This window comes from Amblyraja radiata, chromosome 5, assembly GCF_010909765.2.
Source record: "Amblyraja radiata isolate CabotCenter1 chromosome 5, sAmbRad1.1.pri, whole genome shotgun sequence".
Classification (NCBI taxonomy): Eukaryota; Metazoa; Chordata; class Chondrichthyes; order Rajiformes; family Rajidae; genus Amblyraja; species Amblyraja radiata.
This window is the reverse complement of record NC_045960.1, coordinates 77,988,972-78,003,642: the sequence shown is the minus strand read 5'-3', so window position 1 is coordinate 78,003,642 and position 14,671 is coordinate 77,988,972. Positions and strand designations below refer to the sequence as shown.

Below are 14,671 nucleotides of genomic sequence, written 5' to 3'. Positions count from 1 at the left end.
CCACAATGGTCCCCACTGTGAGGGAAGGCACAAAGTCCAGTCCACATCCCCATGTCCACCCATAGTCGGGCCAATTGAGTCGCCGCTACGGGGCCCGATGTTCCAGGCCCTTTTCGCCAGACGATGGTGCTCCGGAGGGAGAACCCTCTCAGCGGCTTGGGATGCCTGGAACGGCCGCATCCTTACCGGAGACTGCGGCTTCCGAAGCTGGACGGAGCTCCACCACTGGCGATCTCGGCGAGAGATCCCAGGCTCCCGATGTTAAAGTCAGCGCCGCCGCCCACAGCTGGCCGCTCCACAGATCTGCAGCTTCGCGATGTTCATCGGCGGTCCCAGCACACTGGAGCTCCAACACGGCGACCCGGGCAAGGCATCGCCCGCTCCGCGATAGCGCTCCAATGCTGCGCCGCCGCCGAAGCCGAGGTTCTGGCCAGTCCCCTCAGGAAAGGCCGCTCCAGACCCGATGGTAGGCCACGAGGACGGTTCGAGTTGCTGCTCGGAGGAAGGCCGCCTCTCCGACCAAGTAGGGACCCTGAAAAGCAGTTTCCCCCTTCCCCCCTCCACCCCCCACATAAAAAGACTAGTCCTCCAAAAACAAAACACTATTAAACATACTAAAATTTTAAAAAGAAGCGAAAAAATGGACAGCTGCAGGCAGGGCAGCCATACCCAACGGAACGGCGATTTTTCCCATCGATTAAAAATAAAAGAGTTATTAGTGTTTAAAAAATGTTGACATTCTCTCTCCTGAAGGCCACACCCCTTCCGGAGGGACAACAATTCTCAGTATGAGCTGTGAATAACAGTGAACACATGTCTACTACACTGAGTGGTTTTACTGACCTGTCAGTGTCGTTAATGTGGTTTGAAAATGCAAAAGTGTGTTTTGGTTTGAAAGTGCTAAAGCTGTGTTGCCTTTGGTTTTGAAAGTGCTAAAGCAAGCTGTGTTGCTTTTGGTTTTGAAAGTGCTAAAGCAAGCTGCCTTGCCTTTGGTGTTTAAAGTGCTAAAGCAAGCTGTGTTGTCTTTGGTTTTGAAAGTGCTAAAGCGAGCTGCCTTGCCTTTGATTTTGAAAGTGCTAAAGCGAGCTGCCTTGCCTTTGGTTTTGAAAGTGCTAAAGCGAGCTGCCTTGCGTTTGGTTTTGAAAGTGCTAAAGCGAGCTGCCTTGCCTAATTAGAGCCGCCTTGCCTAATTAGAGCTGCCTTGCCTAATTAGAGCTGCCTTACCTTCTATACAATGAAAAGTCTAATCTTGACCACTTCCTGTATGCACTTTATATTAATTTTAGAAAAAATGCAACCACGTACGGCTGTGATTTTTGGGCATCTTACTCAAGAGTCCCCCTCCACTCATCATGTGCTGAGGATTTTTCCCATCGATGAAATATAAGAGTTATTAGTGTTTAAAAAATGTTGAGATTCTCTCTCCTGTCAATCACGCCATGAAGGCCACGCCCCTTCTGGTCTGAGGGGGGAGGGACTATAAAACCCAGAAGTGTGGGCGTGGCTCAGTCTCTGCAAGATGGGGGATAGAGAGGTCACGACTCGCTGTCTTTAGTGGCCTTGCTCCCTGCTTGAAATGGTATGAAACTGCACTTGAATTTGGTGCCCTTGCCCCCTGCTTGAAATGGAATTTCAAGGAATAGTCGTGAGTCAAATGCGAGCCCACCAGCCGTGAGTGAGTGAGCTGCCAGCACAACAGGCTTGAGTGACTGAGCCACCTGCCCAAGAATCCATTCGGCCCACAATGTCCATACTAGCCCTCTGGAAAGCGATCCCTTCAGCGCACAACACCCATACTAGCACTCCAGAAAGCACCCCCCCCCCCCAGCCACCAATATTGGAATTGGTGGAGAGGTGACATATTGCGTTGGGAGACCAGCCCTCCCATGTGAACATGAGACCCAACGGGTCTCACTTAGTTTAGTAATTTATATAAATTGCCAGCAGTGGACCCACTATCAATCCCCGTTGATATTTATTTCAAGTGGAAGGCAAATGTTCATTGTGTTAATGATTTAAATGTTGGACAATGTGAGAAGTGCATATTGAATTTAATTTGTGAAAGCAATTTGATAAACTGAATGGCTCTAGGCATTTGGCCAGCTTTATTAAAACTGGAAATCCAAGAGCAAAATTTGGATACTCAAAGATCCTAGATGTAAATTCTTAACTGGGACCAGACAGTTTGGACACAAATCATTCACTGCTGACTCACCATCATGGCAACCACTTAGGAATATAGAAATGAAAAAATTGACCTAAATTGAGGAAAATTGTCATTTTAATGTGAATGCAGTTGACAATGAACTTCCATTTAAAATGTAAAGGTTAAACTAAGATGCTAGGAAAGTGTGGAATTACACCATTAAAAGCATATAATTTGTCCCACAATTTAACATCCACCACAGTGAGTCCACCAGGCACTTCCTCACTGTGATGGAAGGCAAAAGTCTTAAAGTCCTTGTCTCTTCCCTCCTTGTTCTCCCTCTGTGCTGAGGCGATCCAGGCCTCCGATGTTGCGACCCTGCCGGGTGAAGCAAGACCCGCGGCTGAATCCGAGCTCCGCGAACGGGCCGGTTCAAACTCCGCGGCCCGGGGCGGTCAAAGCTGCCGCCCTCCAGTCCAGCGGACGAAGCTGTTGTTGCGGGAGCTCCGGAGAACATATCACCAATCTGTGACATGCGAGCTCCCGACGATGTCGTCCACTGGGCCCGCGGCCAAGTCCACTGGGCCCCGCGGCCGAGCCTCCGAAGTCGGGTCGCCGTCGCCGCAACGCTGCCACAGCCCCGAAGTCGGGTCGCCGCCGCTGTAACACCACCGCAGCCCCGAAGTCGGCCAGCCTCGCGTTGGTAAGTCCTGGCTCTGCCTCCGGAGACTCGAGGTTGGTCCCAGTTGGAGGCCGCCAGCTCGCCATTAGGCCTCAGCGGAGACGGAGACACAAGAAAAGGTTGCATCCCGCTGAAGGAAGAGACCAAAAACCTTTCTCCCACCCCCCCCCCGCCTCCCACACACACACATACACAACCTAAATAAACTAAAATTAACTAAAACAGGACAAAAGAAAACAAAAAAAAAAGAAAAAACAGGCGGACTGCAAGCGAGCCGCAGCTAGTAAGGCAGCGCCGCTACTTTCGGATAGAGACGGGGACGGGGGGAGGTGTTTGTAGAAATTATGCCAGCCCTGATTTGTCCTGTTTGTTTTCCTTGCTTCCAGTTCCTCCCTCTCCCCCCCACACACTACAATCAGTCTGGAGAAGGGTCCCGACCGGAAATGAGACCGATCCATTTTTTCCAGAGATGCTGCCTGACCCACTGAGTTCCTTCAGCACTTTATGTCCATCTTTGGTATAAACCAGCATCTGCAGTTCCTTTTCATTACAAATCAACAGGTTTATTTTTTTAAATGTCATTCGTGCTCCAATGTCAATTTTGGTTCTTCTACCCTACGATGATTATAATTTGAATTTGGAAAGAAACAGACATTGCCTCAATGTTCACATCAAACATTTCCCACAAGATCAAGCTTGAGCTACCCAATAATACCGACATCTTATCTATTACAAACTCTGATTAAAGCAAATAAATAAATGGGGCTTTGAAGAGCCCAGTACTCCTACCTGGAGTAATGACCTTGAGTTTTTTCAGCAACTTCATATGAGTGTCTGGTTTGATGGATTGTTTCACAAATACTGCACAGCCACAGTATTCCATTAGAGTAAAATAATAAAGTAATCGGTTGTGGTCCACACCATCAACCCCTGGATAAACATATTTTGTCATGTGCTCATGAAATCCTTCTGGATTGCTTTTCAATACATCGAAAAGTTTAAGAGTTTGGACTCGACTTTGAATTTCTGTAGTTGAAAGTCTGAAATTAAAAGAACAAAAGGGTGAGGAATTCCATGTAGGATTCAGTGGTTACATTTTGCAACGGTAATGGGGCTTTTTCACGGGGCGACTTGACGCAAGAGTTAACCAGAGTTTAACATCGTGGGAACCTCGTGCGATAACAGTACGGCATTCGTGGACCACCGTGGCGCTAACGGCAGGTAATCGTGTAACTTGGTGACTCGGGAGAAAATTCAAGCAAGTTTGAATTTCTCCAAGAGTGACTTGTACACTTGTGGTTGAGCATTGCAACATTATATGAACGTAGTGGCCAGTGCGATATCCGTGCGATATCCGTAATAACTCTTGCGGTTACCGTGGGAACTCCTGCGAACGGTGAACCCGGAAGCTGGACAGCGGGGACAGAAGGTGAGTAAAAATTGTCTTCTGTGGGATTGAATTAAAAAAATAAAGATTTGCATCCGCATATGGACATCAACTTATTCATGAGTTATGTTAATGAGATTCAAGAATCTTTAAAAGGGACTTTACTGAAAGGTCCCGCATTTTTCAGGTCCGTGAGAAATTTTTCACATGTACTTCTTTGAGAGATACAGCTCGGAGTCCTCGCCAACTAGCAATCGATGCCTTTCCGAAGCAGGGTCCGGAACGCTACCAATCAATGTTCTCCAGAGACCCGTGTAAGGAGTGAACTGCACATGCTGGTTTAAATCGAAGACAGACACAAAAAGCTGGAGTAACTCAGCGAGTCAAGCAGCATTTCTGGAGAAAAATAGGTGATGTTTCGGGACGAGACACATCTTCAGACTCAATTCCGATTAGGATGTCTGAAGAAGGGTTCCGATTCGAATCCCCCCCCCCCCCCCAACTCCCACCCACACACAAATGCTGGAGAAACTTAGCGGGTGCAGCAGCATCTATGGAACGAAGGAAATAGGCAACGTTTCGGCCCGAAAAGTTGCCTATTTCTTGTGCATGTGTCGGAAGGAACAGCAGATGCCGGTTTAAAGAGAATGCTGGAGTAACTCGACGGCAGGCAGCATCTCTGGGGAGAAGGAATGGGTGACATTTCGGGTCGAGACCCTTCTGATATGCTGTTTGTCCCGCTGAGCTACATGCTGTGTCTATCTTCGTTTTAATCCAGCATCTGCAGTTCCTTCCTGGCCGAACCCGATTGAAAGATGAGAGGCTGGGCGATAGAGCACTGAGTGTGACAAGGATCAGGCTTCAGTAAGCAAAGTAAAGAGAGGTGGCAACGTTATGGAAATGAAGCGGGTAATCCGAGCGATGGCGAGACGGTATCCTCTAATGTGTCGGGAAGAACTGTAGATGTTGGTTTGCGCCGATGATAGACACAGTAATACTGGAGACAGACATAAAATACTGGACGGGCAGCATCTGGATAAAAGGAATGGGTGACGTTTCGGGACGAGACTCTGAAGAAGGGTCTCGAAACGAAACGTCACACATTCCTTCTCTCCAGAGATGCTGCCCGTCCCGCTGTGTTACTCCAGCATTTCGTGTCTATCTTCCGTATGCTCTGTGATGTGTAAGTTATTGGGGCCAATCCGGACTTGGATAAGGACATGGATATTTTAAAAGACAAATTTGCTGGCTGCAACGGAAAAACCCCCCCAATCCACAGAAAGAATCAAACCCGTCTGGCCTGTGGACTTGGACATCACACAACGGTGTGAACAGGAAAGGCTGAGACGGAGATAACGAGATTCTCTTGGATACACAAAGGAAGGAACCAAGCCTCAGCAGACGGTGGTAAACAGGCCAGCACAAGCACAATCACCATCGGGGATGATAACGATCAGGCTGAGGGATCATGACATCAGAAAACCCCTTATCATCGGAAGCCTATTGTTCATGCCAGATCGAAACTGGGAAACATCAAAAGAACCCCTTTTATCCAGAGGACCACCTGGGGGTTTCAAAGGAAGCTCAGGTATAAAAGTCGAAGTCAAGCCAGAACTCTCTCTCTCTTCCTGCTCTTCCTGCTCTGCTGGACAGCTCGTGGGCCTGCATCGACTTAGCTATGATTATCCTGGTGACCTGGTGAAGTTCCCGAAATAGGATCGAGGTCGAGGGGAGTAAAATTGTGTTAAAGTAAGTTTCACGACGTGCCCGATAGTTTTCCATCATAGTCTTAGTTTAAAGCATAAGTTTAGCCACGTATTGTGTAGTGTTGGTGAGATTCGATTTCTCATTGTTTAATAAAGCCTGTAAATTTTAGACTTGCTTTGAGTCCATCTTGGTTTCTGTTTTCTCTCATCGGCACACTCTGGTCAATTCAACCTTTTATCATATCCCACCATAATTCCGAGGTCTAGAACCTAGGGGAATCCCTTTTGTGGAGTAAAGGGAAACGCAAAACCCCTACAGATGGTCATCTCGGAGTCAAGTGGCAACTCTGGTCTGTAGACACGAGGAACTGCAGATGCAGGAATCACGAGCAAAACACAGAGCGTTGGACGAGCCTGACCCTTTGAGTTCCTCCATCACTTTGTGTTGAAGTCAGGTCTGGACATTGCTTGGCTCAGTCTCAGGCGCCGGCTAACTAGGAAGGTCGAGTCAAAGTCCAGCACTAACACTCAAGAAATAACGTTTGCGGCCTGATGTTCCCAATATTTAATTGAAATCATCAATAAAGTAAATAAATAGATACCGGTCTAATCAGTATCTACGGGATTGGACAGGCTAGATGCAGGAAGAATGTTCCCGATGTTGGGGGAGTCCAGAACCAGGGTCCCAGTTTTACAGTCTTCAATTACTGGCGGCGGGTGTCTGTCACTGAAACAGGCAGGTGAGATTTCACATCCACCTTGTGTGTGCCTCTCTCTCTCTCTCCCTCCCTCCCTCTTACACAGGCTGAGAGACTCTGCCTCTGTGAGTGTACGTCTCTTTCTCCCCCTCTCCCACACACAGTAAGACCGAGGTACTGTGCTCAGTCCATCTGTGTCTCCCACATACACAGTAAAACATGTCTCTAAATGAGCCAATTCAACCAAGGGAGGATATTTATAGTGTGTGAAAAAAAAGTGACATCATTTGTGCCATGTGATGATTTAACAACACTTCACAATGTTCATTCAAGATTTAACGGGAAAGCTCGGGAGACGGACAAGTCACTCGCACAAATAACAGAAATGCCGAGTACCGTGGGACCTCTTTATCTACCCCCCGTTATATCGTGTGATATCGTGCTAGACCACGACCACGTCACTCTGGTTACATCTTGCGTCAAGTCGCCCCGTGAAAAAGCCGCATTAGTGTAAAATAAACACGGAAGAGACATCAGTAAGTGTCCTACCACTACCCAAGAGCTACTTAAACAATGTCACAAGTGCAGCCTACCACTACAGTGATTCCAATTAGGAATCACATTTTTATGAACAAATGTTTTAACTGCTACTATGCTGATACTTTCAATGGAAATTACTGTTAATTCCTCGCATATTTTTGTTGTCTATTTTTATAACCATCTGCTGCATACAGCGTGCCATTCAGAGGATGATCTATTGTACAATAAATCATTTGGCGTCATCTGATAAATTGGTTCCTTCATAATGGTAGATGGACACAAAAAGCTGGAGTAATTCAGTGGGTCAGGCAGCATCTCTGGAGAAAATAAATAGGTGATGTTTTGGGTCGAGACCCTTACTCTGTCTGAGTCAGGGAAAGGGAAATGAGAGATATAGACAGTAATATGGAGAGATATAGAACAAATGAATGAAATATATAATTGAATGAAAGATACATTTGAAAGATACAATTGAATGAAAGTAAAGGTGATCAAGGAAAGGTGGAGCCCACAATGGTCCATTATTGGCTGTGGGCTAGGAAATAACGAGTTATACAGACCGTAAAACTCAACAGGATAAAATCGGGACTGGCAACAGATGGCCTCTAGCAAGGAAGTCCCCCGATAGGCCGATTGTTGGCTGGAGACAATAGAGGCGAAGGGGGTGGGGGCAGAGGTGTTTGTAGAAGTTATCTAAATTTAGCAAAATCAATATTCATACCGCTGGGTTGTAAACTGCCCAAGGAAAATATGAGCTGTTCCTCCAATTTGTGTTTGGCCTCGTTCGTACAATGGAGGAGGCCCATGACAGAAAGGTCAGTACAGGAATGGGAAGGGGAGTTAAAGTGTTTGGCAACTGAGAGATCATGTAGGCCTAGGCGGACCGTGTGTAGGTGTACTCCTTGATAATGGTAACTCACCCAAACTGAATCAAGTATAATTTACTGGTGATTCATCCTTTCAAAGCCTTTGAGTTATCTCCAGTTCTAAACATAATACTCATTCCATTTAATTATCTCCAATTATATTTTGGGTAAAAGTATCACATCGTATTACTGAGCAATAAAAACATCTGCATTTGTTCCCGTGACTGAGCAGTTTGTGTGGTTAATTGTTGTGTACAACAGTAAGCTGTTAAAATTCTCCATGGATTTTCCAAGAAAAACCCCAAATCCACCATTTCTTGCTCATCCAGGTCAACAATTTTTACAAGGATATGCTTTATGTGGGCATTTTTAGCACGTCGCTTCTGGGAAGTGAAGGCTGCAGTTTCTTTACTCCCTTAAGCATTATTTGTCAACCTCATTGCTAGATATGACATTGTCTCTATTAGATTAAGGTGGTTTGGATTAAAGGACATTCTTTACACTGTAGTTCTAGATATTAGGTATTTTGCAGCAAAGACGTTTCAGCAGAAAATATTTAAGGCTGAGTTAACAGGTTATACCAATTTATTCTCCAACTTTTAATATCCCACGCTCTTTATGATTCCATAATTGTAGAAAACACAATTTTGAAATGTTACTGTAACATAAGTTAGCCTGGGTTATGCGGGGAAATCTTGGCAAACAGGAAGAGTTTTGCATTTCCACAGATGTACACGTGCGGAATTCAGTGGTTCATTGCTGGACAACTGACTTTACTCTAACACTGAACTTAGCATCATTCAGCATGGATACACAAAGTGGTGGAAGTATTGGAAAGATCTGGAAAAAATACCTTTACGCTTCACTTCACAAGAATCCTGTGCGAATTGAGAGGTCATTTCTTCGAGGCAATAGTCTTTGGTTGAAGAAATTGCCTTTGGTTCCTCCATCAGACATTAATGCAGAAAGCCCTTCACATTTGATAAGTTTCTGCATGGTAAGTTGCTCTGTAAGGTTAGATTGCATTGAACAGGACTGCATCCAGGGGCATGGCTCAGCCTGTTTTTTTTTCCTTCTTTCACCGGTTAGCCTTCGTTTGATCGCCCTATTTAATGCCATAATGGTACTGAAGGATATTGTATTGCAAATGATTTTGCCATAAAGGGGTCCCACTAATGTTGTCTGGAAGTTCTCAATAGTGAAGGATTGTAAAAGATAAGCCAAAATGTATTTTGGAAATCAGCAACATGTAGGCAGTGTTTGCTGCTGACTGCAAAATCCCAGCCATTCAAATCAACATTAAGTATGCAAAAATAATGGGAAATAAATAATGCATTAGCATAAATACATTTTTATAGCTCCTTACCCACTATCAGTGAAAAGGAATTCCAAATGTGTCATGTAAAGTTCCCAGAGTGGGATATTGTAACGCTGTGCCAACGATAGGGAAATTCTGTACACATTTTCCTCCAATGTTCTGTGAAAAAACAAATTATAGAAATATTAAGAAAAAAGTAATCAGACATCACTCCATTAACAAATTCATGCAATGAACCAATCCCTAAGTAGAGCCATAGGAGATGGACAAGGTCTTAAATTCATAATTCTTGTCTGTCTTCAGCATGGAGAATGTCAAAGTAGAGATCAGTAATGTTCTGAACCACACCAAGGGGTGGCACAGTGGTGCAGCTGTAGAGTTGCTGCCTAACAGCTGAGCTGGGTTCGATCCTGACTACGGGTGCTGTCTGTACGAAGTTTGTACAATCTCCCTGTGACTGCATAGGTTTTCTCCAGGTGCTCTGGTTCCCTCCCACACTCCAAAGACGTACACATTTGTAGGTTAATTGGTTTTAGTAAAAACTGTAAATTATCCCTCGTGGGTAGGATAGTGCTGGTGCATGGGGTGATCGCAGATTGGTGTGTACTTAGCGAGCCAAAGGGTGTGTTTCCATGTTACATCTCTAAACTAAACTAAAACATTCCAAAGGCATCATATGGCACTCTTGACTTTATCAGATGAGGCAATGAGGCAATGACATTTTCCAGTCACGCATTTGGAAGACTTAAGTTATAAGGAGAGCTTAGATAGGCAGGGACTCACTTCCCTGGAACGAAGGAGGCTAATGTGGAGCTTCTGCTGTTGGAATAACTTAAGTCACACACTGTGATTAAGATCAAAAGACTTTATTAACGTTACAGCATAGGTAACTTCAAGAACGGAACTCGCTATCAAAACATGCAGGGGACGGAGAACACAATTTGTTGGCGGCCACGCGCGCATGCGCATGCGCACACTCACACACACGCGCGAGGCTTCAGGGGCTCAATCCAGCGCTAAAAACGGCGATTTTAAAATCGGGATCACAAAAACTTGGGGGGATGTCCCCCACCTCTCAAAACATGGGGGGGGGGGACATGTCCCCTCTGGCCCCCCCGGGTTTTCCGCCCCTGGGTAACTTCATCTTAGCACGTTACTCTGAAAGTGAGAAAGGGCAGGGAGGTTTTCCGTTAAATATGTGGGTGTAGCTACAAAGTATGACTCATAACACGAGTCAATGATCTACATCCTCCCTCTTAAAGAATTAAATGTCAGTACAAAACCATTGACTAAATAAGGTATGCATAACAATTAATAAGCTGGAGGAAAGTCAAACATAGCCCGGTTACTTCACGGTGGGCTTGCAAACACGACCAGCACTTGTGCGATAAAGACCATCTCCGCTTTTTCCCCACCGGGGACAGAGCCGGTGGCTTCACAGGTGTCAGAGATTGAACCAGCATTCCCGGTGATGAAACAGGGAACTGTGGCGCCGGCGGAGGGGGCGACGCCACTGGAAAAACAGCCGTTGCAGAAGTGGGTTGTTGTTCTGGTGTAGGTGGATTAATGCCGCTGGACAGGGACGGAAGTACACTTGTATGGTCTGGATAATACGGAGGTGGAGCTGGCTCATTCACAGGCAGGAGATGTTGTCTATGACGCCTGTAGGTGCCACCATTGGCACTGACCATATATGAGCGTGGCTCAGAAGCAGTTCCAGAAATTGATACGGTCATGGCCTTTGTTAGTCTACAAACGAACCACCTGCCCCATGGTCAATGGTAGCAACGGCCTACTTGTTTTGTCATACCACTGTTTTTGAATGTCACACTTTTGTTGCAACCTGGACTGGACTTCCGATGGTGGAACCACCTGTGGGATCAATGCCTGATCCGCCACAGTCACCGTGGCTCGGGTCTGCCTCAACAATAAACGTTGAGCAGGTGAACCCAAAATGGGGTTGCAAGAGATGTTGCGTAAGTTGAGTAGATCCAGGAACACGTCAGAATTAGTTCTGTATGAACGTCCCATGAGCTGTTTAGCACTCTTGACAGCCCGCTCGGCTAGTTCATTCGACTGTGGATATTCAAGGCTGCTGGTGATGTGGCGAAAACCCCAGCATGCAGCAAATTCCTTGAAGTGTTGTCTGGTAAATTGACTGCCGATATCAAATAACAGTGTGCATGGAGCTTCGTGGTCTGCAAAATGGTGAGCAAGCTTTGAAACTACCCCGTGAGAAGTGGGGCTGCTAAGAAAATCAATGTCAAACCATCTTGAATACGAATCGACAAGTACCAGGTACTGCTTGCCATGCCACTCAAATATGTCAGTTGCCAGTGTAGACCACGGGAGTGCAGGAGCCGGATGTGAAAAAAGTGGTTGCTTTTGTTGATGAGGTGCCAAGCTGTTGCACACTGCACAGGGCGCCACATTCTCGGTGGTGTATTCGGCCATGCCAGGCCAGTAAAACATGTTTCTTGCTCGTAGGACGGTAGCTTCAGCGCCAGGGTGCCCTGCATGGACAGCATTAAAATACTTGCTGTGTAGCGAAGCAGGTACCACAGCCTTATATTCTTTAATAATAATGCCATCCTGCAGCACTGGCTCATCGCGGACGGCAAAGAAAGGCCGAACTGGCAACGGAACGTTGTAATGTTTGTCTGGCCAGCTGCGCTTAATGATGGAGGCAAGCGACCGTAAAGTACTGTCAGCAGCAGTGTGGGCAACCAAGTCCTCCATACAGGACGAGAGACTAAAAGACACAGTCATTACGACAAAGTCATCATCCGGCGAGGGCGGATCCTCACAGGTCTTCCGGGGTGCACGAGCGAGAGTGTCAGCCAGGTGCATATCCTTACCACGTTAGTAGATCAGAACAATGTCATATTTTTGAAGCTGCAGCAGCATCCGCTGTAGAGGCCCTGGAGAGGCATGAATCAGTTTGTTAAAGATACTGATCAAAGATAGGTGGTCAGTTTCAATCGTGACCGTTTGTCGGAAGATAAAATTGTTAAATTTCTTCCAGGCGAAAACAACCGCCAGCAGCTCTTTCTCAGTATGGGCATAGCATTGTTCTGTGTCAGTCATAGTGCGCTGGGCATAGGCAACAGGCTTATTGCCGCTACCATCATTTTGAAGACATGCTGTGCCTAGTTCGTGTTGTGAAACTTCACAAGTCAGTGTGACCGGTCGTTTAAGATCAAAGTAAGCGAGAGTAGGAGCACAAGACATCTGCTGCTTAAGAGTGTCGAATGCCCTCTGCTGTTGCGCGTGCCAGGTCCAAGCAGTGTCTTTGTGTGTAAGCTGGCGCAATGGGGCTGATATTTCACTGAAGTGCGGAATAAATTTGCTCAAGTAGTTAACCATGCCAAGGAATCTCTGCAGACCGAGCACGTCTGTGGGTGCTGGGAGCTCGTTGATAGCACTGGTTTTCGCCGGATCAGTTTTTAGGCCGTCTTTAGTAAACACATAGCCTATGTATTTCACCTCACTTACCCTGAATTTGTATTTTTGAGGGTTTAGCTTAAGGTTGATGGCCTTGGCGCGATCCAGGACCTTTGTCAGATTAGCATCGTGTTCTTCGACAGTTCGTCCCGCAACGAGGATGTCATCCACCACAATAGAGCATTGGGTAACCTGCAAACAACTGCTCCATAGCTTGTTAAATTACTTTACTAGCAGAGCTTATGCCAAAGGGCATGTGAAGAAATCGGTAACGCCCGAATGGTGTGCTGAAAGTGGTTAACTTGGAGAAGTTGTGTTTGAGCGAAATCTGCCAGAATGAACTCGTCATCTAGTACTGTGAATACAGTTGCCTCAGCCATCTGTGCTGCAATCGTGTCCACAGTGCGCATGGGATAGTGAGGTCGTTTAATGGCTGTGTTTAAGTCGTTAGGATTGATACAAATTCCTATTTTGTCTTTATTCTTGTTTGTTGCTACGACCATGGTGGAAACCCAATCCGAGGGGTCAGCGACGGGAGCAACCACACCAAGAGACACCATTCTGTTGAGTTCAATTTGAACACGGTCCCGCTTAGCATGGGGAATCCTATGAGCTGCACGAACAAATGGAATTACCTCAGGGTTAATGTAATTGTGTACCTAACAGGCAACCTGCCCAGCTTGTCGTCAAACAACATTTTGTATTGTGCCTGGATTTGTTGGCTAAAGTCACAGGTTGTAGTCAGATGACAGACAGAAGGGCTGAAAGAGACAAGTCCCATGTCTTGACATGCATTGGCACCCAGTAGAGACGGCACATCATCACGATCAACATAGAAACTCAGGTTGTGGACATGTGAGTTAAGACAGCAGCGTAACTCAACTTGATCGATAGGGTGCACTGGACCTCCTGCAAATGGGAGAGGGGAGGCAGCCGTAGGAGTGACAGTCTCTGTTTTTCGTAACTTTTTAAACATAGCTGGACAAATCACTTGCATCTTGCGCCGGTGTCCACTTTCAGATAAAAGTTCTTTCCATTAACGAGCAAAGCGACCTTGGGGTGTAGTTGTTTATGCATTAAATCAGACAAGGAATGTACATCAAAGTCAAAACCTGTGGGAGCTGGTTGAAAGCATTCTGAGAGCAAGTTTTCATAACCAAGTGAATTAACAGATTGTCTTGTTTGAACTCTGTTGCTACGTGAACGACAGCATCTGAAGAAATTATTTATTTTGTTGCAAAATCAACATAATTTTCCATACACAGGGCAACGGTCACGAACAGCAGCATGTGAACCCCCACAGTTAAAGCAATTGTCTATTAATCTCACGATAGAGTTGTCGGGCATTTGAGGAGAACAGCGAGAGGTTTGATTAGACATACCGGCAACATTAATTTCACGACCAGCAGAGTGCCCTAAAACTTTTGCATGAGCGTCAGCCATTTCAGCAATGTGACAGCGGTTTTCAGCAATCTCTACAGTAAGCTCAGCATCTCGCAGTAACTCGTCGCGTAATTTATCATTGCGGACAACATAGACCAAATGGTCACAGACTAGGCTATCACATATATCCCTGAAATCACATCGACTGGCAATGTGCTTCAAGGCACTGACATACATCACCTCTTATCCCACTTCTGAAACCATGTTGAGCTTCTGCTGTTGGAATAACTTAACTCACACACCGTGATTAAGATCCAAAGACTTTATTAACTTTACAGCATAGGTAACTTCACCTTAGCACGTTACTCTTAAAGTGAGAAAGGGCAGGGAGGCTTTCTGTTAAACAAGTGGGCATAGCTACAAAGTATGACTCATAACATGAGTCACTGATCTACAGCTAAAGAGTGACCTTACAGGAGATATATCAAAATATGAGTGTAG

At 45.9% G+C, this 14,671-nt stretch overlaps 1 protein-coding gene across 1 annotated transcript in view; it reads right to left on the bottom strand.

The window, feature by feature from the left end:
* Positions 1 to 14,671, bottom strand: part of nbas (NBAS subunit of NRZ tethering complex) — a 267,026-nt gene that overhangs the window by 72,608 nt on the left and 179,747 nt on the right. Inside the window, exons 42-43 of the mRNA XM_033021570.1 lie at positions 9,392 to 9,502; positions 3,618 to 3,868 (exon numbers count right to left, since the gene is read on the bottom strand). Of these exons, the coding sequence (XP_032877461.1) occupies positions 3,618 to 3,868; positions 9,392 to 9,502 (362 nt within the window). The remainder of the gene's footprint in view (positions 1 to 3,617; positions 3,869 to 9,391; positions 9,503 to 14,671) is intronic.